The 26185-nt window shown below is 38.4% G+C and overlaps 1 protein-coding gene across 1 annotated transcript in view; it reads right to left on the bottom strand.

Moving 5' to 3' along the window:
* Positions 1-2233: 2233 nt before the first annotated feature.
* Positions 2234-26185, bottom strand: part of igdcc3 (immunoglobulin superfamily, DCC subclass, member 3) — an 85095-nt gene continuing 61143 nt past the window's right edge. Inside the window, exons 6-14 of the mRNA XM_079844913.1 lie at positions 23749-23907; positions 21458-21623; positions 10251-10498; positions 6569-6733; positions 6122-6310; positions 5547-5651; positions 5317-5452; positions 4936-5170; positions 2234-4684 (exon numbers count right to left, since the gene is read on the bottom strand). Coding sequence (XP_079701039.1) covers positions 4547-4684; positions 4936-5170; positions 5317-5452; positions 5547-5651; positions 6122-6310; positions 6569-6733; positions 10251-10498; positions 21458-21623; positions 23749-23907 — 1541 coding nt within the window. The 3' untranslated portion in view covers positions 2234-4546. The remainder of the gene's footprint in view (positions 4685-4935; positions 5171-5316; positions 5453-5546; positions 5652-6121; positions 6311-6568; positions 6734-10250; positions 10499-21457; positions 21624-23748; positions 23908-26185) is intronic.

Below are 26185 nucleotides of genomic sequence, written 5' to 3'. Positions count from 1 at the left end.
AAATATTAGATTTTTATCAATGTGAATTCTTACAACCGTACAAACAATTCTCTGGAAACAGCACAGGATTTATACTTTAGTACAATAACAAATACGAATATTCCAGGTTATTTCATTTCTATGGATTCCATCTGTGTCATGCTGTCGATTTAACGTCATAAACTTACTATGGAAGCCTAGTCAAGTGGGAGGCACTGCAAATAAACATTACAAATATGAAACCGTCACACTGTGTCAAAAGCATAAGTTATTAGTAACTGCAAAGCACGTGGAATGGAGTTCGCCAACCCTACACCTAAAGGAGTAACATCGGTTCTACCAGAAAAGTTAAACAATTAAAAACCCTATTTAATAAATAATTCATGCTTCTATTTTTAAACCCCACAGGCCACTTTTCTGCTTCCATTGTAAGACTATCACAGTAAACACATTTCCAATTCATTGTTATGAACAGTACAGTAGGCCTACTACTAGATTTTCCTAACAGTAATAAACATCATCATAGCGGCAGATTTTCACATGGAAACAGAAATCCCCAGTTGCTACTAGAGACCTCATGCTTTAATAAGTGAAATGTTTTAGATAACATTCGGACCTTTGTGATCAAATCAAGGTATGTTGCATAAAATACAAGTTTAAAGCCTCTGCGTGTGTAAAACTGCGAAAGCGAGCATATACATTCCTCTCAGTTGGGCTGCTATGGGTCCCCTCAACAAAAGCAAAAAGCGCACTCCTATGTAATCCTGGTCCTGAAAGGGGCTTAACAGACTGAAACTGGTACATATTATCCCGTACAAAACGCTGTTTGTTTTACAGATTCAAAGTTTGAACGTCTTTCTGCTGAAGTGAATAGGTCGGTGTTGCCATAGCGCAGGCGGGAGCTGAAGCTGCTACATGTTAATGCCTCATCCCTGAGTCTCCCTGGGGAAATCTGGGACACGGCACTAATGCTGACACAAACATGTCTTTCTTTACAGGCATGTGTGTGTTTATAACATGTGCAAAGTGGGTTCTAGAGGCGAGAGGCCATTTTGGTAACGCGTCCTTTGTTTTTTGATGGAATTGAGCCAGAAACTATACTAAATATTGAATGGAAACAAAGCGAGATCAAGCACTATGAGCAGAGCAGAAAGTCTGTGGTGGCTCTAATGCTTTCACAGTAACAGACCTTTCAGCATGACTATCATCCGACATCAAATTTGGAGAGGACAAACTGATAAAAACAGTGTTTTTGCCTGGACCTGAATTACAGAGCGTGACATACATGAAGAACTGAACATCTCACACCTGCTCAGCTGAACATGAGCTCTTGTGCTCTCTTCACTTCCTCTAAAATCACCTTTTCTGTGAAGAGAAATGGCTGGATGGTGAAGGGTCATGACTATCATCATCACAGGTTCCATGCAGGCGAAACATTATCCCTTTATTTAAAATGCAGATAGGACTAAATACCTCTCTAAAATGCTGAGAGGAGGAGCAGATCAAGGGGAGTTTCATGCCATCAGTCTGAGGAAGCAGAGATAAAGACGACATGATCTGATAAACGGAAAACTGTCTGTTTGTGGTCCATGTCCACCCTAATTCAACCAAATCAAGCCCTGCTTTCTATAAAACATACCACACTACAGATCGTACTAGCATTTTATAAATATTATAACATGAAGCCTGATGATGCTCATTACTGTTTTGAAAATACTCAATTGTACTGATCCGCACACGATAAATTGACAAACATCACAAGACCAAATCCATCAGGAAACAAGCAACAAAAGTGCACCCAACTGCAGATGGCTTTTGGAAATGTGACAGTATTGAGAATTGCTTGTATCGCATCACACAACAGATGAAACCATTTCGTCTTATCACAGGAATGTCAAGAGTACCAAAACTGTACAAAAAGATATTTCATAGAGACTTTCATTATTAGGGACACAGTTCTACAGCACAGCGTATCAAATACCTTCTGGTGTTCAGACTCTTTTCCATTAATTCTATTCAACACAGCCAATAAACTGAGCACTTATCTGTATATAGACAACACAAAAGCATCTACGGTCTCCAATGACAACACTACAACGCATTTGGTACAATAAATATACAGCACATAGTCAGAGTCTTTTCTACACTGTAATATACTGCAATTCTGTTCCAGAACCAGTATTTGAAGGAATATAACTTATATGAATGGGATTTATTGATTATCTAGGCTTACTTTGTCCATTTCTTCTTTTTTAAAAATTGATAGCGGAATTTGTGGGCATTATGAAAATATGCAAATTTGACTCATCTACACACACACACACTGATGATGATGATTATTCTTATTAAAATTAAGAACACAAATGATAGGCCGATGGACGAGTCATCTGAACCAGCCAAAATAAAGCAAATATGACTATATTTGATACAGACAAACAGAACACATGAAAAAACTTCACTTTACATTCACAAAATCAAAGAGCATGAAAAGCCAATGCAACGCACCGATCTGATAAAGGGCCCAAAGGAGATGTTCTCCTCGGATGTGTGAATGTATGTGTGCATGTGTGTGTACTATACAAAAAAATACAATCTCCCCATCAGTATAGGGGCGACCTGAGAGCATGACTGCTGTGTCGAGGTAGGTTACTAAAAATATATATATATATATGCACCATAGCACTATGGGACACCAGAGGAGAAAGAACATCTTGCTGGTACTTTCCTCCCCGCTAAAAGAAACAGCTGGTCTTGGATTGGGTGGCTGAGCACACAGTGAAAAGCAATTGAAAAGCAATTCAATAGCTGGCCAGACATATGAAGAGATGACCAGTGGCAGCTCAGGCATTCTCTACTCATCATTCTTAGCATTCTTATGCCAACAGACGTTATGGGTGCGAGTTATGTGCGTACATCTGATGCACTTTGTGCTCCCTGATCAATGTGGCACTAAAAACATGGATGAGGGGCTTGGGATATAAAAAAGAAAGAAAGATGGAACTCCACATAGAAGCCATGAGAATCTCCAGTGGCTTTGGCTCCTAATGGAATGTTCACTTCCTGGAGAATTCTAGAATGCCCAGTTCTTCCATAGTTTGGCGTTCACTTCATAACGTGCAGCAGAGTATCTGAACAGCCTTAACAGTATCTAAGGGTGGTCGAAGGGAGCCGAGTTTGTAATTGATCACAAGTCCTGTAGTTACAACCCAGGCAAAATTCCATTCTTCATGAAATATCACAACACGTGATATATGCATCTAATCTATATCACTGCTTACTTCTAACGGCACCCATAGAAACAGTGTATGTGCTTAATTCTTTAAAGAATGCTCTACATACTTGTTCATCCCCCCTTTCTGTTGTCACACGACATGCAAAACACATGAAGTCAAACTATTCAGTTACCTAAACATCATTTTATGCGTATATCCACCTTTGCGTATGGTGGTCTCTCTTCTTCCAGCGGTTCATCTGAGAGCAGTTCTGATCCTGAAGACATTAGTAACAGTGCAGTTTATCTTAAAAAGTCTTTCCAATTTACTGCGTCGACTACGATTCAAATAAAAAATACTCTGATCAGGAAACATAGAACAAAACAAATTCTACATGAATACAAGGACACTATCAAAACATCTTTACAAGCAGAATTCATAGAACAATGTCATCTGTCAACTGGCATGAGGTACTGACATATCAAAACACAGCAATTAATCAACATAGTGAAGCCAGGATCTTACGAACAGAGGCTGTGTTTCAATATCAGAAAAGAACCACAACGACAATAACAACATTGTTATTTTGAGGTAGAACATTGACTTCAACATTTGGAAGTGCTATATGTTGGATTTTTTTTTTCTTCTCGTTTTGCTTCAGCGAGCAGGAGAGTGGAGATCCTTGAAATCTGAGGTAGAGAAGCACCTATTTCTTTTTTGACTGAATGCATGATGTGTATAAAAACAGAACAGACAGCAAGATGCAGATCTCAAAGACTTCCTACAAGACATTCATTCCAGCTGAGGTAGGTTTTTTTTGTTGCAAATTCTAAGGTTCACATAGCCGAGTCTAAAGTCTTTATGAAGGTTGAAACCTAATTTAAAAAAAAACAAACAAACAAACATTGATATCAGTGAAAATAAATCCTGAGAATAATTTGAAATCCCTGGAAGAAGGTCTTGGTCTCCGCTGGATGGGCTTGTGAAATCATTGGTAGGTTAAGAGGAGGCAGCACATCGGAAAAAAAAAAACAGAACTTCTCTGTTGTGCAGAAGAAGCCGAATATCATTACTTATAGATACTAGTGGAGAATGTTGCTGCCAGTTGTAACTGCAAGAGTGTATTTGTTCACCTACCAATGAGAAGTAATAGTTGTCCATCACAGAACCTCACCCACTATGAGGCCAGAGGGACCTCCGGCATTACAGTCCAGTGATTCCCACAAAGGGAACTTAACTTACGAATAATATATTCTTTGCACAATAAAAACTGAACTAAAAAAAGATGAATACTTCAGTTGACCTGAGTTGGACAGGAGTCTGAGTGGAGGATATTCTTGGCCTTCATTTCTTCATCAGTCTTCATCGTGTTGGCCCTCTGCTGGGTGCTGCCGAAACTGCACCTCACACTCCTCCATCAGACTGTAGTCATCAAGGGGAAGTGTGGAAATCTGAGTTTCATTCAGTGGACAGGAGACCAAAGAGCTCTCCAGCTGAAAATAAACACATACAAATAGAATGAGGAGAAAACATACATAACCAAATATTGTAATACTAGAGTACTTTTCAGATATTGTGAGGTCAAGGAATCTCAGTTAGTCAGTTGTGCTTTCGCTTTGATCCCTTTCAAAATGCATATATTTCCATCCCACTTTTTCATGCACTCATACCATTGTTCTCTGAGAAGAACCATAACCATGAAATCTACATGTCTATAAATGTATGCGTTTTCCCCAAGGCTCACTGTGTGGGTGGTGTCATGTGGATGGGAGAAGTGGGATGGTCCTGAGAAGAGTCTCTCCATCTCGTTGGAGTCGGTGCAGCTCTTTGCATTGTGGGTTCCTCCATTCCCATCTGGGCTGAACCTGTGGGGGCCGTTGAGGGCCAAAGCCCCTGGTGAGGAGGACGACTCTAGCGCGACAGCTGCTGGGTTACGGCCTGCCTGTCGGGTGGCCTGCACGGTTTTACACATCTTCAACCTGCAAAGACAGAACGATTCAACTCTGCATCCAAAGAAACATGTTGACTTGAAAAATAAATTGATAAATTTGATGCCCACAGCAACTGCAATCACTATAAACGATACCAGTGGCATACGCACATAGACAGGCATTGATTTCCTCACCTGCCCCTATAGCTGAACATGAGGAAAAGGACACAGAAAATGATGCATGTGACTCCGATGTGTATGCCGATGATGATGCCTGTTGTGGAGCTTTTATTCTGTTCGTCTTTTACACAGTCACAAGGGGTATTTAGCACTGCAGGAAGAGAACACGCACATACACACGGTCAATGTGAGGGAGTTATTATGCTTGCATGTGTGGGAGTGAACAAGTTTGTTGCATCAGGCACCTGATTTCTCCACGGCCTCCTTGAGTGACACAAAGCGCAGGGTGGCATTGCCCTCTCCATGCTGATTAAAAGCCAGAATCTTAATTTCATACACAAAAGAGGGATCTGTCGAGAGAGGGGGGGGGGGGGGGGGGGTTGGAACAATCAAACAAATCTCAGTGGCAAAATGATTAACTGACAATACAAAATGAATTGTGCTTTGTTGTAAAGAAAACTACAGGTGTTCTTGCTGTTCAATAATAAAAATAACAACAACGACTGACATGGTATACTTTTTAAAAATATAAGTATTAATTATGTTTAATTGCGTTTCAAGTAAACCACTGGCTTTTAACAGGCTAAATGTAAATAAATTAATAAATAAATAGGGACTTGAAAAAACAAGCATAAAATGTAAATAATTTATAAATCCATTTATACATTAACTGTCCCATTGTTAACAGTTAGCGCAACAAAAAATACCAAAAAAGATATATAACATAAGATTTTCTTTCTTTCTTTGTTTTACATATTATTTACAAAGAAATACGTAATGCTCATCTTTCATGAATAAAGCCCATCGTGGCCAGACTCACCCAGCTGAGTGATGTTGTACTGGGTCACATTACGTGGGAAGGTGAGGGGTCCTGTGAAGAGGGGGACGGGGACCTTACGGTAGTAGAGATTGAATCCTTCCTGCTGGCCCATCTTAGTGGAGGGCTCCCACGTGGCCTGAACCACAGTCGAATTAATCACCCTCGTGAACAAGGCTGGTGGAGCAGGGACTGTAGGAATTGCGAACACAGAAGATCAAGAGGAATACATTTCACAGAAAATACAACAGGTGGAAACTTTACCCTGAACGACCTTGAATCAAAGCCTACGCTGAGGGAAATGCTTTATTGTTAAGAAGTTTCAAGAGAATGTGTTTTTCTTCTTAAGTTGACTACTGCCAGCAAAATTAATAACTGGGAATTATATAGTTATAAAGAAAACAAAACAAAAACAACCTTGTGTGTGATTGTTTAAATATGTTTTTATACCTTCTCCAAGAGTGCTCTCCACAGCCGTCTCAGAGGCTTTACTGGCTCCGCGGGACGTGTAAGCCTTCACATAGAAGCTGTAGCTGGTGGAAGACTCCAGATCTCCGATTACCTGCTGCAGGGTCATTTTACTCACAGCCTCCTGGTACTCCATCTCCACTGGGTCTGAATGTAAAGTGTGAAGGTTGAACGAAGGAAAGCGAGACCATGAAAGACCATTATTAAACACTGAAAAATTGTATGAGAGAGAAAAACAAATGGAGAAAGATGGAACAAGAGAGTGAAATCATTGGCATGAGAGTAAGGATTAACCCCGACAATTGCCCACCTCTTAGTGATGGCAGCTCTCTTAGTCACGTTTATGGCTACAGTAAATGTTATATGTTCCCTATTATTTATTCATGCCAAATTGCTTTAAGTGATCATATACATTATAAATGGATCGGACTCCAAAACATATCCCACAGCGCTGTAGGGCAATGAGGCTGCAGCGGATGGAAGATACTATAGACATGTGGCTAATAATCATGGTAACACCACAGTGAGGAGAGAGAGAGTGAGAGAAAAAGAGAAAGCTCATCAGAGGACATTTAAGAGCACTTCAGCATTGGTCTCAGATCAGCTGTTCAGCTGTATTTGCTCCAGCACAGATAAACATCAACATGCAACTTTAAAGATTCCCAGGAGAGAGGGACTGATATCTGAACACACACACACACACACACACACACATACACACACACACACATCATGCTGAGCTTTCAGAAAAAAAATCTCTCTCTTATTCTTGACCACCAACGATTTTTACGCGCATTTTAGAATTTTGATTTCAGTCAGACTAAATCAAGTAGGCTAATTTGTCTTTTTAAAACATCACATAATTCTTTAGTCCAATGCTTTAGAACCAGTCTTGGTGTAAAGTTGGACTAACAGACATAGATACTGCCGTTGTAGCTCGGCTTCATCAAGGCTTTGGCCTTGTGCTCTTGTTCTGAAAGACAGAGGTGAAGAGTGATGTGCATTTAATCCTTAAAATATTAGATTGCGCATTGTGTTGTGTCATGCAGGGCCGTGCAGAGAGTTCTTCAGGGGCAGGGGCTCAAATGTAAAAAAGGGGCAATATGTAAATATATATTTATATACATATATATATATATCCTTATGCTCATCAAGCCTGCATTTACTTAAAAAATACAGAAAAAACAGTAGCCTAATATTGTGAAATATTATTACACGATGTTCTTTTTAACTTTTTATTAATCAAAGAATCTTGAAAAGGGTATCACAGTTTCCATCATTGATATTAAATCCTCATATTAGAATGATTTCTGAATGATCATGTGACACTGAAGAGTGGAGTAATGATGCTGAAAATCCAGCTGTGATCACAGGAAAAAATTATATTTTAAATTATTTTAAAATAGAAAACCATTATTTTAATAATATTTCACAATATTGCTGTTTTTTATCAAATAAATGCAGGCTTGATGAACATAAGAGACTTCTTTCATAATGCTGCATAATATAAAAAAAATGGTAATATAATAAAGTCCTTTCATGTAACCATTTCGCCAGCCTACACTTCACATAATAGGCCTGTAGGTGCCGGTGGCACTTGGGTTTTGTTAACTTTGATAGTTTCATGAAATAGTAAACGGTGTACCAATATACATAAATACAAGTGAATTTAACACTTACCATTAATGCGACTTTTGCTGCTGCTGCATGGTTTTGTGCAGGGATTTGTTTGTTGTAAGTTAAAATCCATTTTGTCAGTGATGCAATTTATAAAATGACACAAACCGCAGGAAACGTTCCACAAACGTTAGTTCGTCTGTCCATGTCATTTTCAACCGATTTATGAATAAGAACAGAAAATTACTGCTCCACTTCACATCGCCCAATGGAATTTGAACTTGCTTTGCCAGATCACGATTGGTTGGTGTATATACATGACAAACGGGCATTGGTGAATTGTGTAATGCTTTAAAATATATAATAAATAGATTTATAATTAAATAAACATATTAGCTCTGATTATGGAAGAAATTTTTTTTTTAGTTTTTTTTCCCCGTAAGGCCACACACTCTCTGAAAGGACCATATTTGGCTCGAGAGCCGTTTCCGAACAGTGGAAAATCAGCAGTCAATCAAAACGCACGCAACCCATAGCAACGCGTTACGGCAACGCCTCAACAGAAATTGTCCGACTTTTGCGCCGTTCGTTACTATTGTATACATTGTCATGTTATAATAATCACATTTATTTAGTTTTATTGACCACGATGTTATCATTGATATTTGTCTGAGAGGGGCACTTTTGATTCATTTTGAAAAAGGGCAGGGGCTCGAGCACCCAAAGCCCCCCCCTCTGCACGTGCCTGGTGTCATGTAAGGTCAGGCGATGAAAAATCTAGCTTGACTACGCAAAAACATGCAGTGTGTCTCTTTCTGTCATGCTGCATAGATTTATGAGGCATTTATGCAGCAATTGCTACCACAGCAGATGGCAACAGAAAAAAAAGAGCAGCGATTTGCTATCGACTTTACATCTCACCCATTTCCATAATGAGAGAGACTAAAGAGAAGATTGAATAAAATATGTATTTCATATCGTTCGACATAAGATTTCAGCCGATTTATTGGTTTTGCTGATTCATCGGCACAGATAACCGATTTCTTAAACTAACGGTTATCTGCAATTATCCACACTGATTGTTTTTCCCGGTTGCGTCATTGTGGGAGAGACTGCAATCATTACACAGCACAAGAGAAATAAAAACTATCATGCCTCGTGGTGTTTGTTTTGTTTTGCTACACTCTGCCCCGAGTGGAACCAGATGCTGATGTGAAACTTCGACAAAGAAAATGTATGTACACTACAGAACATGTTGTCAATTTGTTAACTAGATGCTGCATTAGTAGAGAACAGCAGTATGTTTGCTGACAATGCTGAGAGGACATTATCATTAGTATCTCAAGTTTCAGTTTATTTTGGCAATGCACTCCAGTTCATGGAGACCAAGATGGCAGAAAGTGCATCCTATTTCACAGTTTGTTGTTATTCTGAGTGTACACAAATACATGTATACAGTTTAAATTTACACAAATAAAACCTGTTACAGTTTGGAATGAACTCTTATCTGTATGACCAAAAATTACAAAGATGCAAGTGATCGCGCCAGCGTCTCCATTTCATGCAGTAATCTCGCAAACACTTTAGTTTCCACACTCCACACAAATACATGAATATGCACATATAAAGCTCACGTTTATCTAGGTTAACTTTAGCGCAAGCGGCCATGTAAAGTGCCTACTGTTTAAACAGCTGTTTACACATTACACCTGCGCTTTGCTAGAATCACCCTCAGTGATTTGATTCTGGAATCAGGTCTGCCCTTATAGTGTTGATATTTAAAGTTGGCCAGGGAGTCAGTGCCATCAAGTAAGATTAATAAATGCTGTAGAAGTATTGTTCATTGTTAGTTTATGTTAAAATTAAGGCAGGTACTGCCCAACTTAGTTATCAGTATCTGTAAAATCCAATATCGGTCGACCTCTACTTAAATAAAGTATTGATTTATTACATTCAATGTGGGAGAAGAGCTGAGTAAATTAGATTTGATTTGATTTTGCGTGCTTGTGTGCGTGTATGTGTTTAGGTTTATAATCAGTTTTCCTACCGGCAGTCTTGCGGATATGGAGCACATATCCAATTATGTCCTGAGTGTTTTGGGTGGGCTCTTTCCAGGACACCTGAATGGAAGTTGGAGAAAGGGTGTCTGCACGTACACCTGTGGGCACACCTGGCAACCCATCAGCCCACAGCACGGTCAGACGAGCACTGGCCTGTGTGGAGCCTGCACTGTTCTCTGCAATACACTGATATATGGCCTCATCCTCCTGGGTTACTCCATAGATGGTCAGAGTACTAGCAGAAGAGAAAGGAGAGAGAGAGAGAGAGAGAGAGAGAGAGAGAGAGAGAGAGAGAGAGAGAGAGAGAGAGAGAGAGAGAGAGATTTAACAAGCAGGAAACACTAATGTCAGATAGCAGGAATGCACGATTCGATATGATATTGATTATCAGCTGATATAAAAGAATAAATAAATTACCAGTCAGTGTTAAATATATATATATATATATATATATATATATATATATATATATATATATATATATATATATATATATATATATATATATATATATATATATATATATATATATATATATATATATATATATATATATATATATATATATATATATATATATATATATATATATATATATATATATATATATATATATATATATATATATATATATATATATATATCAGCCAATAAAGGATATTTAATTGTGCATGCTTATTTCCCTATTTATACATTTAAATAACCTTTACCATCATCTAACACTTCTATAAAGTCTATAGATAAAGAAATGTATATAAAAATGTAATATATGTGCATCTCTATCAGAAAGTCCTACATAAAAGGTCTTGCACGTCATCCAGACACATGTCTAACCTTGTTCCCAGTGTAAATGATGTAACTGGCATGAATAAAGCAGAGGCAAAAAAAACAACCATATGCACCCACCATCTCTGTGTGCTCATTAACATGAAGCAATCCCAACCATCTGTCAAACTCCTCCCTCCTGGATCTTCCTCTTCACTTTGTATTCTCTCACTAGGCCTTATTTTTCTGCTCTCACTCTTTGAGTGTTTTTTTAACACCTCCTTTGTGCTTCCCTTCATTGCTGGGGGATACAGTGATGGTGGATGGGGGGGGGGGGGGGGGGGGCATTATTAGTGCTGAATATATAATCAGGAGGTTTTTTTCTCCCTTAATCCCGAGGTCCTGAAATAAAATGCATTTTTACCACTTAAAGGGTCAGGATATGGAAATGAGAGCTCTCAGCCTACTGCGACTTCTTGCTAAACCACACCTTCTTTTTGTGATTTATTTGCATGCGGTTTGTGTTCTTGCACAAATGGCAGGGGTGTTATGATATTGCTGCTTCAGAGTGAAAAGGAAAATGGAAAGGCGTTCAGTGTGTGCGTGTACGTGCATGCATTCATTAATTTTAAACGCATGCAGCCTACAAGCAAGGGTTTTTCTACATGCTAGTCAGTCCCAGAGATTATCGTCCTTTCTTTTATACTCTTCATGTCTCACCACCAGCCTTCAGCAATCTTTATCTCTCTTACATGTACACCCCCAAACATACAGTAGATGCTACAGCACTCAACTCCAGCTCCATTTACCGTACCAAGGTGTGGACAGAAGCAGATGTTTTTTTATTTTTTACCTTGATAGTATGGGATCACTTTTGTCATCAGGTTTTTTGTATACAGTGTTCGAATGACGTGGTTGAATCAATTTCTGAGCTCAATTCGATTGTCTGAATTGGCAATGTCTAGTGGTGCAATCATAATGTGGTACAAGGTCACTTTCTCTCAGTTTGATGGGATGAACCTTCACCTAAACAGTAAAATCCATCGCAATCTTCTAAAAAAACGAATGAAGAGACCTCTTCAAACAGGCTTTTGCACTTAAAATCAAGAACTTTTCTGCACTTATGCTTCTGCTCTGGTACTTATGGAAATTTGATATGGTATCGCTACTTATTAGCATATTGCGTTCTCCCTTGGATTAATCCCTTCTGCTTGTATTATTCTCCATTGTAAGTCGCTTTGAATAAAAGAGTCTGCTAAATGAATACATGAAAATGCTAATAACAAAGATTGAGAAAAATATATACTGCCAAATTGCATCTCTAAACCACATATTTATTGGTGCTTCTACATGAACCAGCTTGACATATTATGTGTGAATGTATGAGTGTTTAAATCACTTGTAAAACATGCTAACAGAGCTCTGATGGAGGAATGATGAGATGAATGAGGAGGGCTGGTTGGAAACTTCAGACCGCTTCCACTTTTTCTGTACAGTCCACACATACTAATTAAGCTTACAATAAATCCAGCTGTTTTTGTGATTTCACACCAGCATGACATGTTTCCAAGTCATACCCCCCAAGCCTGTGCTCTATGGACCAAACTATCAGCCATGATTCATAATGCCATCCTTGCGCTCTGAAGAACAGTGTGCGAAACATTAGTCTCCCTATACAAGCAGCACAGTTAGTGTCAGTTATGCCCACTAAGGCCAAAACATACTCTTTCACCTTTTTGATTCCAAGACCCCCCATTGTCCAAAACAATATTCAAAGGCCTCATGACTTTTCCAGTTATTTGTGATACGTTTTAAGGATAACTTAAAAAAAAAAAATATTTTTTACTCTTAATGTCTACCCAATAATAGATATTAGAAATGGGCATAATTAGAATAATGCATATTCAGTATAAATATTCTCATAAGATTCCATTTTTATGACATTATGAACCCTGGTTCTTCAAAGAAAGAAAAAAAACAGTTGTTGAGGGGGTTAATTATTTATTCTTGCTTATTTAAAGGTCCCATGGCATGAAATTTTCATTTTATGAGGTATTTCAACATTAATATGAGTTCCCCTAGCCTGAATATTGTCCCCAAGTGGATAGAAATGTTGATCGGTGTAAACCCGAGTTCTGGCTGTCTTTCTCTGCCTTTGAGAAAATGACAGGCCCGACTAGCCAATCCTGAAGTCTCCTGGTTTGACGTCCAAGCAGGCACGGTTACCTCCCTTTCCTCCGCCCAGAGAATCTGGCACGCCCATGCAAACACTCGAGAGATCATTAACGTTACTTGTGAACGAGTGAACACTGGCAGTTTCTCAGTGTTTGGATGTACAAATGAAAACAGAAGTCTTTCTTCAGTTCCTTCTGATCTGTGATCATTGATTTCTGATGTGTAGCTTATTATTTATTATTCGTGCACACGCTGCGGCTTCTCTCTCCCGACAGAACGGTGTTTTCGTGTTTTCTATCTTGTGAGTCAGTGTTTTGTACGTCCTCGTCGCGTCTATCTGTTCTAAAATGTGCATACAGTCTTTTCTGTTTAACATCAGCAGTAACATCTTTAGAGATAAACCTCACACACGCCGAAGCTCGGCCTCCAACATCCCCGACCCCCAGTACTGCATCTGGCCCACAGCGGAGGCACCAAACGCGGCGTGAGATTAAGCAGAAGGGGGGTAAGCGTGAGGGTATCTGGGCTAGGCTAGCCAGCTTTCCCCACAATAAACTGGATTACATTCGATTACTGCTGTTGTGTCTTTGTTTGCGCTGTGTAAGTTACTCAATGCGCATCACTGACGCTATTCATATGATTGGAACATATCTAGAAATAATGCTTTAATCAAACTTACTAACTCGTTCATCTCGCTGTAATGGTACATTGCATGTGTTACAAAGTTGGTAGAATAATGATGAAGAGGACTCGGTGTGACTGGGACTCGTGTTTATTCAGAACTCTCAGATACAAACACAATAAACTCGCGCTGACAGACAACGCTCTCATAACTCAGTAGTTACTATAAATAACTTTGTTAGCAATCGCTCCGTCTCCGTGATGTCCTGTTCGCGAACGAATCATTCTTTTGAATCGGTTCTTTTTAGTGAACCGAACCAGTTCACCAAATCGGACTGAATCGTTCTAAACGGTTTGCGTCTCGAGTCAGCGCTGATCCATAATTTACTAACTTTCTGACATGAGTGACAGCCCCTCTGACTAGAAATAAACTAATAACCTGAAGTATATTCTAGTAACTACAACAGTTCACCCTGAACTGAGACATGCTGTGAGAACTGATGTGAAGTGAACACAGGTCCATCTGTCTCTGGCAGACTCGTGCCTGCTCGTGCCTCGTTAAACCACGCCCCCTCCGCTCATTTAAAATGCAAAGATGTCAGCCAATCACAACAGTGGGCGTTTTTCCTGAAGTCTCACAGCAGACACGCCTCTTGAAGCAGGGCAGTCAGCCACAGGGCAAACAGCAGTATAGAAAAAATGCCTTTTATTTCTAAATTATGACATTTTATGATGTAAAAATCATACTAACAATATAAGTACACCTCAGGAAACACTATAAAATAATAGAAAAATGCCATGCCATGGGACCTTTAATAGCTTATTTTATTGCTTTTGTCTAATTTAAAAAAAAAAAGTTTTCTTGGAAGTTTCCTGAGGCCCACACAAATGTAAGCTACACAAACTTGATTTTACAGTTTCAGAAATGTGTCAATGCACATTTTGAAAGTAAATAGGGTCAATTTGAGTTCATGTTTACTAAATGGAGAGAAACTTTTTTTTTTTTTCTAAATTAAGTCCATTCTTTGATTCTCTTTAAAGAACCACACTTAACTTTTGCAACTAGGAATGCAGTGATACAGTGATACTTGAAGTGGAAACAATTAAATTGTTGGTACTCCCCAATGGAGCCTTCACCCTTGGTTGAAATCAGATTTTTTTTGCAAAATGGTCCACAAATGCAAAGTTGGTTGATAACATAACTGCAATAAAGTAGCCTATAGTTAAAAATCACTTGTTTACAAAGTGTCATGGGAAGTAAAACTACCTTTAATTAAAACTCTTATCCTGAATATCATTTCCTGTCATCTCTTTGAATATCGGAAAGCCAGGATTTTCCTAATATCTGTTGTTATTAGCAGAACACATTTTACACACGGGGAAAACTAATAATTTAGTCAATAATTCAAGGTCCAGACTTTAAAGCTCTTGATTCTAACTTGCACTTTGCCTTATGAAAAAGTAACATAATTCTTGTAATTGTAACTGAAGCATTTGTTACAATAAAGCTATAATTAAAGGTGAGGCCACTGATGGCTCCTCATTGCTATGCTAAGGCCAATGTGAACTTTTTTCTTCTTTTTTTTTTAAATTTAAAGCATTTGTTATGAAATAATAGCAACCTACACAGTTATAAACTATAGCTTACAACATGCCACAGTTGTAATATAAATCTATATTAAAAAATGCATTCCCCTAACAGATAATGTATTATAAATTCTACAAGTTAGTCAAAATTTACCACAATAAATACAATAGAAGGCAATAAACTCTAGTAAAGGTGGTCGTGAGTAGTTTAAAAAGCTTTCTTGGTGCATGGATGATGTTTTCCCCTCTTTTCATCAGTCTTTTTAGTGGCTGTTTAAGATCATGTTTGACTTTCTCCATAGCTTTTTAAAGTGGTATATTCTCAATAGAATATAAATGGGTCACACATTTTATCATCAGCCACACGATAGGAACGGCTTGCGCAAATCTTATAAAACTTTTGGAGCTTGGGCTTCAATTGGGCTTCAGTCATATTGCGCAAATATTTAATCCGTTCAGTTCATACATCTTAAAAAAACTCAGAACGTGCAATGTATGTATGTATGCGTGTACCAATATACCAATTAATGGCCTGATTCTATTTTTCGGTGTGGGCGGTCAGAGTACCAGCAACATGTGGGAAGTGCAGATACGCAAGAAAAAGTGAGGGTACGCTACAGATTAAAATACAGAAGTTCCGGTACTGTGCACCTGTGCGTACCGGCCCACTTCGAGAACTGCAGCGATATTAAAATTGATAATAAAATCGAATGCAAGTAATTGTTATGCACTGTAAACGTGAAAAAGTTGGCAACCCCCCCCCCCCCCCTCCTCCAAAAATGGAGGCAATCAATTACATCAAATTTGTTTAAGTTATGAAATGAAAAGTTTAAGCAGAACTTGTATATTTTTATTTTGTATTCATACATTTTAATTGCTCTTAACTTGAAATGTTTGAGTAAGCCAATTCATTCATTTAACGTAATTACTACAAATATTTAAATTGAGATTGCATTTTAGTGGAAACTTGGATAGCTTTATCAATCAGTAAATGCTAACTTTCTAATTGGTAACAATGCTTTGATAACATTAGCATAGCATAACAATTGTTGAAAGAGTATGGCAATATAGAAAAGTCAACATAAATCTGTTCTCAAACTAAGCTCAAGCTCCACTTGTCACCATGGTAACCCTCCAAAAAACCTCACATAACAGAAACTCTTCTAAATTAGCATAGCTAAACATTGAACTACTTAATCTCCCGCTTAACATTAATCTTGCACAAAACATTATATAACACTTAATTTTAGCATTTACTCTCCCTTTCGAGTGTCACTGTTAAGCATGCTAGGAAATAGAAATACCAGCTCAGTTTCAGTTCTAAATATAAAGAAACAAGTTCATAAAACCCAGAACAATGAAACAATTCAGATGACTTAAAATTAGGGCTGTCAAAAGATTAATCGCATCCAAAATAAAAGTTTGTGTTTACATAATATATGTGTGTGTACTCTGTTAATTATTATTTATATATAAATACACACACAAGCATGTATATATTTAAGAAAAAAATATTATTTTTATATATAAAACATTTATATTTAAATATATTATAGATTATATAAATGTATATACAGTATATACATGAAAATATTTCTTAAATATATACATGAATGTGTGTGTATTTATATATAAATAATAATTAACAGAGTACACACACATATATTATGTAAACACAAACTTTTATTTTGGATGCGAATAATCGCGATTAATCTTTTGACAGCCCTACTTAAAATGTGTCAGTTTTGTGAGCTCAAAAGAAAAAGAAGGTTCTAAACTGAGCTAATTTGTTTAATTTAAGTTGGCTCTACTCAAACCAATTAATTATTTTGAGCGTTAGGGTTTTTTAGTGTGGACAATAAATTGCAGATATTGAAAACTCGATACCATTTAAAAACAAATAAAATTGATGAAGAGGAACAGCACACAGTGTGCTACTGGGACCATCTGCATTCTCTCTATCTGACTATACATTCCGGCCTCTCATCGGATTGACAGAGAGCATCCTGAGACAGGAGGGTTGCTATTCAGCACACTGAGAGCATGTTTGCACAGTGGTCACAGAGCACTGCCTCTTGAATGGGGTGGTCACCCTTATTCACAGTCCTCTAGAAGAGAGAGAGAGAGGGAAAGACGAGAAGGGGGTGGGAAAGGGGCAGTGTTAGGTAGAGAAGAGGCATATAAGGCAGCGGTGCTTAGCTGTCTCTCCACTCAAGTGAAAGCCTGGTGGAAATGACTGATTGCAGGAGAGGTCAGAGGTCAAGGCCAGAGCTCGCTCCATTTTGCATGGGTTAGAGAGAGGGTAATGACCAAGAAGCACATAATGGAGTTTAAAAATGGACAAAACGAGGGAAAGAAAGGGAAGAAATTAGCGCCATTTTTTTTAAATCTCTGCATGGTCATTTGTTTCTAAATTTTACTTAACTTCTAAACTTAGAAGACAGTAGAGATTTGACGGAAAATTTGATACAGAGCATAGGCCCCATTCAAACCTGTGTTCATGAGTATGTGCCATGTCTCTCAAAACATGGTCATTTTTGCATTTTAAACTTAAAACTTGAGACCAGGGAAAAAGGCTCTCAGTGAATGAAGCCCTTCTTTGAAGAGTTACCAAACTACAAGATTAAAAATGATCACACACAAACTCAGCGACAATGCACATTTACACATGCATGTGCAGACATAATATATAACAACCTTCAAAGTCATTCTAAGAGCAGGCCGGTGCGGTGTGATTTGACTGCGGGTCACTGTGGCATTTTGATTACTGCTGTAATAGTGTTTTATGTTTATGGAACAGGCAGTGACCCCACCCTCTGCTCCTGCAGCTACTGAACCGCATGACCTCCGCTCTGACTGCAGCACTCCATGCCTGCAAACCTGCACGGATACAGAGAGCACATGCACGTTCACGAGTGTTTGACCACAATTTGACTGATTTAATATTAAATAATACCTCTGGAAATATAGGTAGATTTTAAACTTCTTGGGGGCTCTCCTTAAATATCATCAGTGTTTTCATTGTAAAGTTGCCTATGTGGTATATTTTTATTATTATTTATTTTTATAATTAAATTTTTATCTAATTTGATCCATTTGTACAAATCTCGCTTTGTCCAAAAATCTGTCTTGACCTCCCTTACCTGTACTTGGTATTGTGGTTAACTGCAAAACTGAATCCACTGAGGAGATGTCTTTAGTTGTTTCCAACTAAAGTGTCAGTGTGCGTCTCAGTGGAGACTTGTGAGAGCGTCATGTAACAAACCATCATGTACAAAAGAGAGGTGAGGGCAAAAGGACAAGCTAATGGGTTTGCACGTCAAGTGTGCATGTTTACATTGTTACCGTATGATAAACGTTTGGGGTCGAGGCTGCCTGTAAATGAGCTTTGGATTAATGTGTGCACATGCAAGTTTGTTAAAATGTACAATCGATCCTCTTTCTAAACCTCTTGAAGGTCAGCATCTCCATGTCTCTTTGTCTGTTGGTGAGAAAGCTGGGTTTCCTTTTAGCAGGCAGAAAATCCCCCAACCCACATGGATACACATAAAAAATAACAACATTGTATAGGTTGCTTTACATGCTTTTGAGGTTTCCAGCCCCCAAAACCGCTGCATCTAAAGCCACGAAATTACCCGTAACAATTTGTCCTAGGAACTTTTTCCCACAGACCTGTTGCTGTCTGCGTTTCCATCGTGCTCTAAAGTACCGTGAAGATTAGGCAAATTAGTCCAGTAACTGCGCGCGACTTTCCAGTTCCCGCTGGATTTCGTCCTACGCATATATGCTTAATAAAGCCTGAACCTTGTCTTCGGCCCGTTGTCAAATAGCAAACAACTCTTACTGTATGCACCACAAAGGACTTTTTAAAATGGTGGTTGAAATAAAAAGCTGCATGGAGTCAACCAATCAAAATGCTGCGTGAACTCAACCAATCAGCATGTTCAGCAACGAAGTCCCACCCCTGAAAGTTCCTGAACTTTGAAAAAGTACTACCTCGTAAGCAGGGACTTTCTGAGGGGGACATTTTTACCTGGAACTTCATTTAGACCCTGGTCCCTGCGGTGAACATTGGCTTAAGTATCAAGTCACAGAGTCATATGGCAATAACACCATAACTGGTGCTAATAGACAATATAGATCATAATATAACACCATAAAGGTGAACGGTGTAATTGTTTTCATTATTCACTTTATATCCCGGTTTAATGCACAGAGACAACTATAAATAGTCCATTCATAGGCGGACCCAAGACTGGAAATATTGTAGCACTTTGAAAAACATTGATCTCTAAAGACAGGTGTGCTATTTTTCTAAGTAATCATATTAATCATTTTTGCAATGCAATGTTTGAAATGGGTGCAACAATCACATAGATTTATTGAGGGGAGGGTGTGTAATTACTTTTCTAAGTGATCAGAATTATGATTCCAGTGGTGGACATTGAAATGAGTAAAAGAATCCCATTGGCATGTTCCTGTAGCTCAAACAGCAGAGCGCGGAGCCAGCAATGCCAAGGTCATGGGTTTGAGTCCCAGGGAATGCCAGAACTCATAAAATGTAGTATAATGCACTGCCAAATGCATAAATGTATTGCACACAAAAAGTAGCTTCAGCTAGGTTCTTTTGGCCATAGGCATAATAAATCACCCACAACACCGTAGCAACCACCAGAACACCCTAGTAACTCCATAGCAATACCCAGAAAACATAAGCACCCACATAGCAACTCTCTGCCCACTGCTCCACTTTATGAGTCAATTAGCTAATGGTGCTGTTCAGACTCAGAGATTCCAACTTATCCATTCCTGCGCTCCCTCTTTCCATGTCTACCTGCTTCTTTTCACTCCAGTCAAATGATGCCCGTCCCAGTCTTCATGTATTTCCCACTTTATTTCTTCTAGCAATGAAAAGTCTCTATCCATCTTTGCTGTTATAAATTTTAACCGCAATGAAATTGATTTTCTCTCACACCATAAACATGCTCTTTAACCGCAACAAAAATCCCCGGCAATAAAACATTTATAGCGATAGACAAGGAATCACGTTTCATTTCCATTTCCAAAGACATGATCATAAATAAAACTCCAGAGGAAAAAAAAGAATATCACAGCAGATAAACAGAACACTGAGTGTCTTTCATAGCATAGACATGGCCAATCTAGATCAGAAGAATGCAGGATAATGTATCCTGCTATGACCTCGACTAGTGCCTTCTTAACGTGGTTGTCATAACACTAGCTGGAAAAGGACAACGAGCAACAAGAGAATGTCCTTCAATGACACAAACAGTGGGCGCCTTCACTAATGCCTTCTGTAAGGTGACTCCAAATGTAATAAATGACATGGTTTAATTTGAAGTACTAAAATGACTAATATTGAAATAATAATAAAGCTAAATAAAAATATGAATAAATAACATGGCAGTATATAAATAACATTCAAATATTGAGGGCGCAATTTGTGGGTGGGATGAAACATCTCACGGCACGGATGTACCTAATACAAAAGAAACATCTCCAGATTATTAGTAATTAATTTGTTTGTGTTAAATATGAGGTAATCTGGCGCTGGAATGTGTTGTTTTTGAAATCATGCTGGGTGTTATCAGTGGCGGAAGGCAACAGTGTTCTCTTGGCACTCGTACACAGTCTTAACACAGACAAGCTCTTCAATCTATCGCTAGCCGTTGCAGAGACTCACTATTTGTTCTAGTGAAATAAAAAAAAACTAGATGAACATCACTGATGAACATTGGTTTTAATGAGAAAAACAAGTAAATAAACAGGCGAATTAGAACCCAGAACCTCTGGCACTCTTAAAAATAATTCTATCAGCAGACCATTAGGACACACAAATCATTAATGCGGATCAACGTATTTATTCCCAAATGAAAATGCTCTTAAGACTAACAACATATAGTATTAGCCTATAGTAAGTATGAGGATTAAACGCTAACCGTAAACATGAGCACAGAAACACATTACTGTTCCACCTGCTTTTTAAAACAAAGTTACGCCACTGACTGGTCTTTTTCCAGCTCACCTGTTGTTGTTCCTGAGTTTGACATGGCCATCTGGCTCTAAGATCTGTCCATTTTTCAGCCAGGTGAGCTGGGGGACTGGCTCACCTCGGGCCAGACAAGTGAAGATGGCAGTGGTTCCCACCGGGCGAGCAATGGACTGAGGTGGCTGCACAAACTCTGCTGGGGCTGTTGACAGATAGAGAGAGGGACAAAAACGAGAGAAGTCAGTTAATGCCAAAACAAAAAATGAGATCATTGAGTACAAAGGCTTGGCATTTCTGAAACTTCATTTTATGTTGGAAAATGTCTTAGTATTTCCACTGGGTGATTTAAAAAGGAGCCCAGTTGCTCCTTTGCACTAATGTCCCCAATTTCACCCGGTTCCATTTCCATATGTCACATATATGCTATCAACGGCAATAGAAATAGAAATATTTGAAGATGAAAACCACAGTGCACATAATGCTGAGAGAGAGAGAGAGAGAGAGAGAGAGAGAGAGAGGTAGAGTGTCTACGTGGCTTTGGCTTCATCACATTTATAATGAATATATTGTGACAGCGGTGGGTGGTAACAGGAATGAACTTAGAGAATGCATCAGATTAACTCGATTAGAGTAGGGCAAAAACAGATTTCACAGGGCCAGAAGAGGAAACTGACAATCCATAAATGACAGTGTGAAAATTAAAACAGATTAAGTGCTGTAGAACAGATGTGGGGGGCTAGGAAGGGATATTTGGACCGCACACCTCTTCTAGCACCCCAGAGCCTTCTGCTGCCCCCAACGTCACCAGATACCCTCCTCCTCCTCACTCACTCACTGCATGTTAATACTGCCAACTGACACAGACTGCAACTAATCCAATAGTCTTTTACTGCTTAATTAGGACACATTTAATCTGGGAAAATTTGAAATTGCTGACTGATTAGCACCCGTTCGCTCATTTGTATCCATTTTAATTACCATAACACCATTTATATTCATTCAGGGTGCAATGGCTTTAATTATTAAAGTCCTTTAAATCGCAAGTGTTGATCCTGCTCTCAGTCTCCCCCGTATATTCAGTGTTACCAGCTTCTCTCAATAAATAAATGATAAGAGAGGTTCTAACTGCTCTCAGAGGTCCGTCCAGTGCATCTTACAGCCCTGCAAATTAGTGCTCTCTTTTTTTCTTCTCTTATCCCTGAGTGCACGAGAGAGAGAGAGAGAGTGGGGGATGGGTTGAGGTAGTGAGTATTGATGTACCACTGTGATATATCATCAGAGACACCTCTTCCTTCTTTCTTATCTCCCCATTTCTTTTTCTTATTTCTCTCTTGGCATTTCCTTTTTTCTCTCTTACTATCAAATTTTACATTACATTTTTTAATACACCGCTTTTATTCCCTCACCCTCTTTAATGTAAATTAAGTGTATTACAGTACGCAAAGGCTCCTTCACCATCTGGCGACTAAGATCAAATAAATTCTCAGCTACACCTACAACGCAGCTCCCGTTATCATGGTTTGTACCTGCTGAGATTCAGTCACTTAGTTTAAGGCTTTTAATTAACTAAATGTAGTGCTGCTACTAAATCTTTTTTTAAGTAGTGTACTGAATAATACAATACATGCTATAATTTAGTTGTTAGTGAAGTTTAGCTTTTCTAGCAACAAGTGTAATTCTAATGAGTTATGTACAGTATATTATTGTCTCGGCTTCAAAGCTTATATATATTGGCGATATATATATACAAGCTTTGAAGCCGAGACAGTAATCAAACACACACACTCCTAAACTGTGCAAACTCTAGCTCTTATAGTGTTGGTAAATATTAATAAGGTTAATTTTAGTGAATCAGTTTGTTCAAATTGGTTCAAAAAAATTACTCTCGGATTTGTGAATCGTTTGGTTAATTTGATTCATTTGTTTGATATCATTCAAAGCACAATGAATAAGTACATCAGCTTGTTTAAACTGGTTAGAAAGAATAAACTTTCGATTTTGTGTTCATATAATTCATTTGTTAGTTTGATCTCATTCGAAGCTAAATATTTAGATGCAGTTGTATATCATTCAGCCCTATGATGGACCGGCCATCTGTCCAGGGTGTTCCCCTGCCTGTGGCCCGAGATGCTGGGATAGGCTCCAGCATTCCCGAAACCCTACAGAGGACAAGCAGTTCGGAGAATGGATAGATAGATTGACTGACTGATGATGGATGTAACCAAGTGCTTTTTTTTAAAGGTGTACCTTAATTAGTTTAACTACTTATAAAAGTTAAATAGAATAGTTTTGGGAAAGTTTTTTTTTTTTTTTTAGAAAAGGCTCACCTTGCACAACTAGGCGTCCCTGAGCAGTTCTGCGCACACGGGTTCCTGGTTTGTTGGCTGCACAGACATAAATGCCAGAATGTTGAACTCTGACATCAGAGATCATCAGGTTTCCTGTTCCTAGTACTTGGATACCCTCAACTCCTATTGGGCGGCCATCTGAAAGAGAGATGAAGGCATAGTGTTATCAAAGACAAGGGAAAGAGGTCATAAAGAGAATTTCAAAGAGAATTAAATAGATCAGTAGAGGGAATAAAAAGAGGCATTTGAGAGAATATAAAATCACATGATTATTCAACCATAAAATCATTTCCTGCCCCATAGGAACTAAAAATAAATTTAAAAGGAAAACAGAAGTATGTGATGAGCCTCAGAATTTAACAGCACTGGTTAAATGTGACTAATTATGGAGTAAAAAACACTATCCCTTGTTTTGCCCTGGGGCAAAGAATATCTTGGAGACAGGAAAAATCTGAAAAAAAGAGAGATAAAAATACAAAAAAAACCCCTCTCATATAAAAAGTGTACACAGAAAAAAGCGAGGACCCAAGACGGGGGGCTCTGGACATATGAGATGACCTATGAATGCCAGTGATGCAGGATGTCCCATGTTACCACGGACATCTTCTATACATGTGTAGAACTCACACACTTTATGTATAAGCAATGAATCTCATGAGCGACTGTAAACTGTATCAGTTTTGGACCATCTCACTCACTACAGCTGTAATTGGACACTCAGTGAGGTAAAGTGCTAATAAAAATTAACAATCCCTCTAAATACATCTTTCCTTCATTTCACTGGCCTCTCATTCGGTTTTGTTAATGTGCCTGTCGAAATGATATCAGACAAAGTGTTAGATACTGCAGCAGGGTGCAGTTCATAACACCAGGTTTAACTGACTGGCATCTGTTGTGAGGTGCACAAACATTTCCACTTATCATTCAGCAGCTGTTTGGAGCTTCTCAATCCGGTTCCACGCCGTTAATGATAACAACATTCATCTGTCTTTAGAGATACAGGCTTTTAGTCTTTGTGGGTTAATTAGCATGTTCAACCAAATATCACTCAGACACTGACAAACGAGGAAGTAGTTGGGGTTGAACGAAGTCAGGATATCGCCATATTTAAAGGGACAGTTCATCATTTACTTGTACATACTCGTGTTGTTCACTTCTTTTACCTGGAGAACAGAAAAGAAAATATTTCGAAGAATGTAGGTAACCCAACAGTTTGGTTTCCATTAACTTCCCATTGTATGTTTTATCCATATAATGGAAGTTAATGGGAACCGTAACCAATATTCCACAGAAGAAAGTAAGTCGTACAGAATTTTTAGTTCTGGGTGGACTATCCCTTTTATTTTTGACAGGAATGAAAATAGGGCTGTGAGGGACAGAAGTAATGGGTGTTCCATGTATTGTACAGTTTACATTTAACATTTAACATGCACATTGTTCTGCTGATGAAAAAAAACATCGGAAGACAATAACTGAATAAAAGAGTTTTGAAAGTTATGAAATTACATGTGATCTAGGATCTTTATACAGTGCTTGCCATTAAAAAAGTATATCCCTCACATCCTCCTTTTCATCTGCTTAAAATTCAATGTGACATTTACCCAGACTAAGGTCAATCCCTGTTGCAAAAGATAAACCGATTTAAGGTGGTCAAGTTGGATTTTGGAACATGGTAACTGGTTTTTGCAAGTCCAAGGCAGTCTTCCAGGTAAAAATCAGGTCCTCCACAAATATAGGAACAACTGAAACCACGTGTACTCAAACACCACTTAATCGGTGTGGCCTTTTCTTGTTAAAAATATATATTTCATCTTATCACGACTATAGTTATATTATATTATTGCAGCAAATGGGGACAGATTTTAGGTTACAGGTGCAGATGTCCAGAATCTATTTCCCCTAGAATAAATTAGAATTACATTTTACTGGGCAGGCCTTGCGTCCCATGACAAATGTGTGTTCTTTCAGGTAAGTGTGAATCAGCATGCATGCTTGGTAGTGTGTATTAGAGTGAAATAAACTCGGCCAAATCAACGGCTCCTAAATAAGATGACATAAATGCAGAATGGCATTAATCACTAACTGTAGGAGACGTATCACATTCATTACTGAGCTTAGCCTTGATTTGCTCTCACTGTAATCTAATCCAGCAAAATCCCATTGTTAGCAGTTAATTCCAGCAACATTGCTGAAGGTAATATCCACAATCTGATTAGCAGCCGTTACAGGAAGACACCATCATTTACATTCTTAATGGGAGAATCACATTAGATAATAGCTGGGAGAGCGAGGAAGAGTTCAGAAACGGATTATTATACAAGTGTGGGAGTCACTGCGAAATCTTGCTTGAGAGAGAGCAGTTGGTGTGGGTCGGAGAATAAGTAGGTTACGTTCACCTCAAAATATATAGATACAG

This window comes from Gobio gobio (genome assembly GCF_949357685.1).
Source record: "Gobio gobio genome assembly, chromosome: 2".
Classification (NCBI taxonomy): Eukaryota; Metazoa; Chordata; class Actinopteri; order Cypriniformes; family Gobionidae; genus Gobio; species Gobio gobio.
Note: the sequence above shows the minus strand (reverse complement) of the source record. Positions and strands in the feature narration are given on the sequence as shown.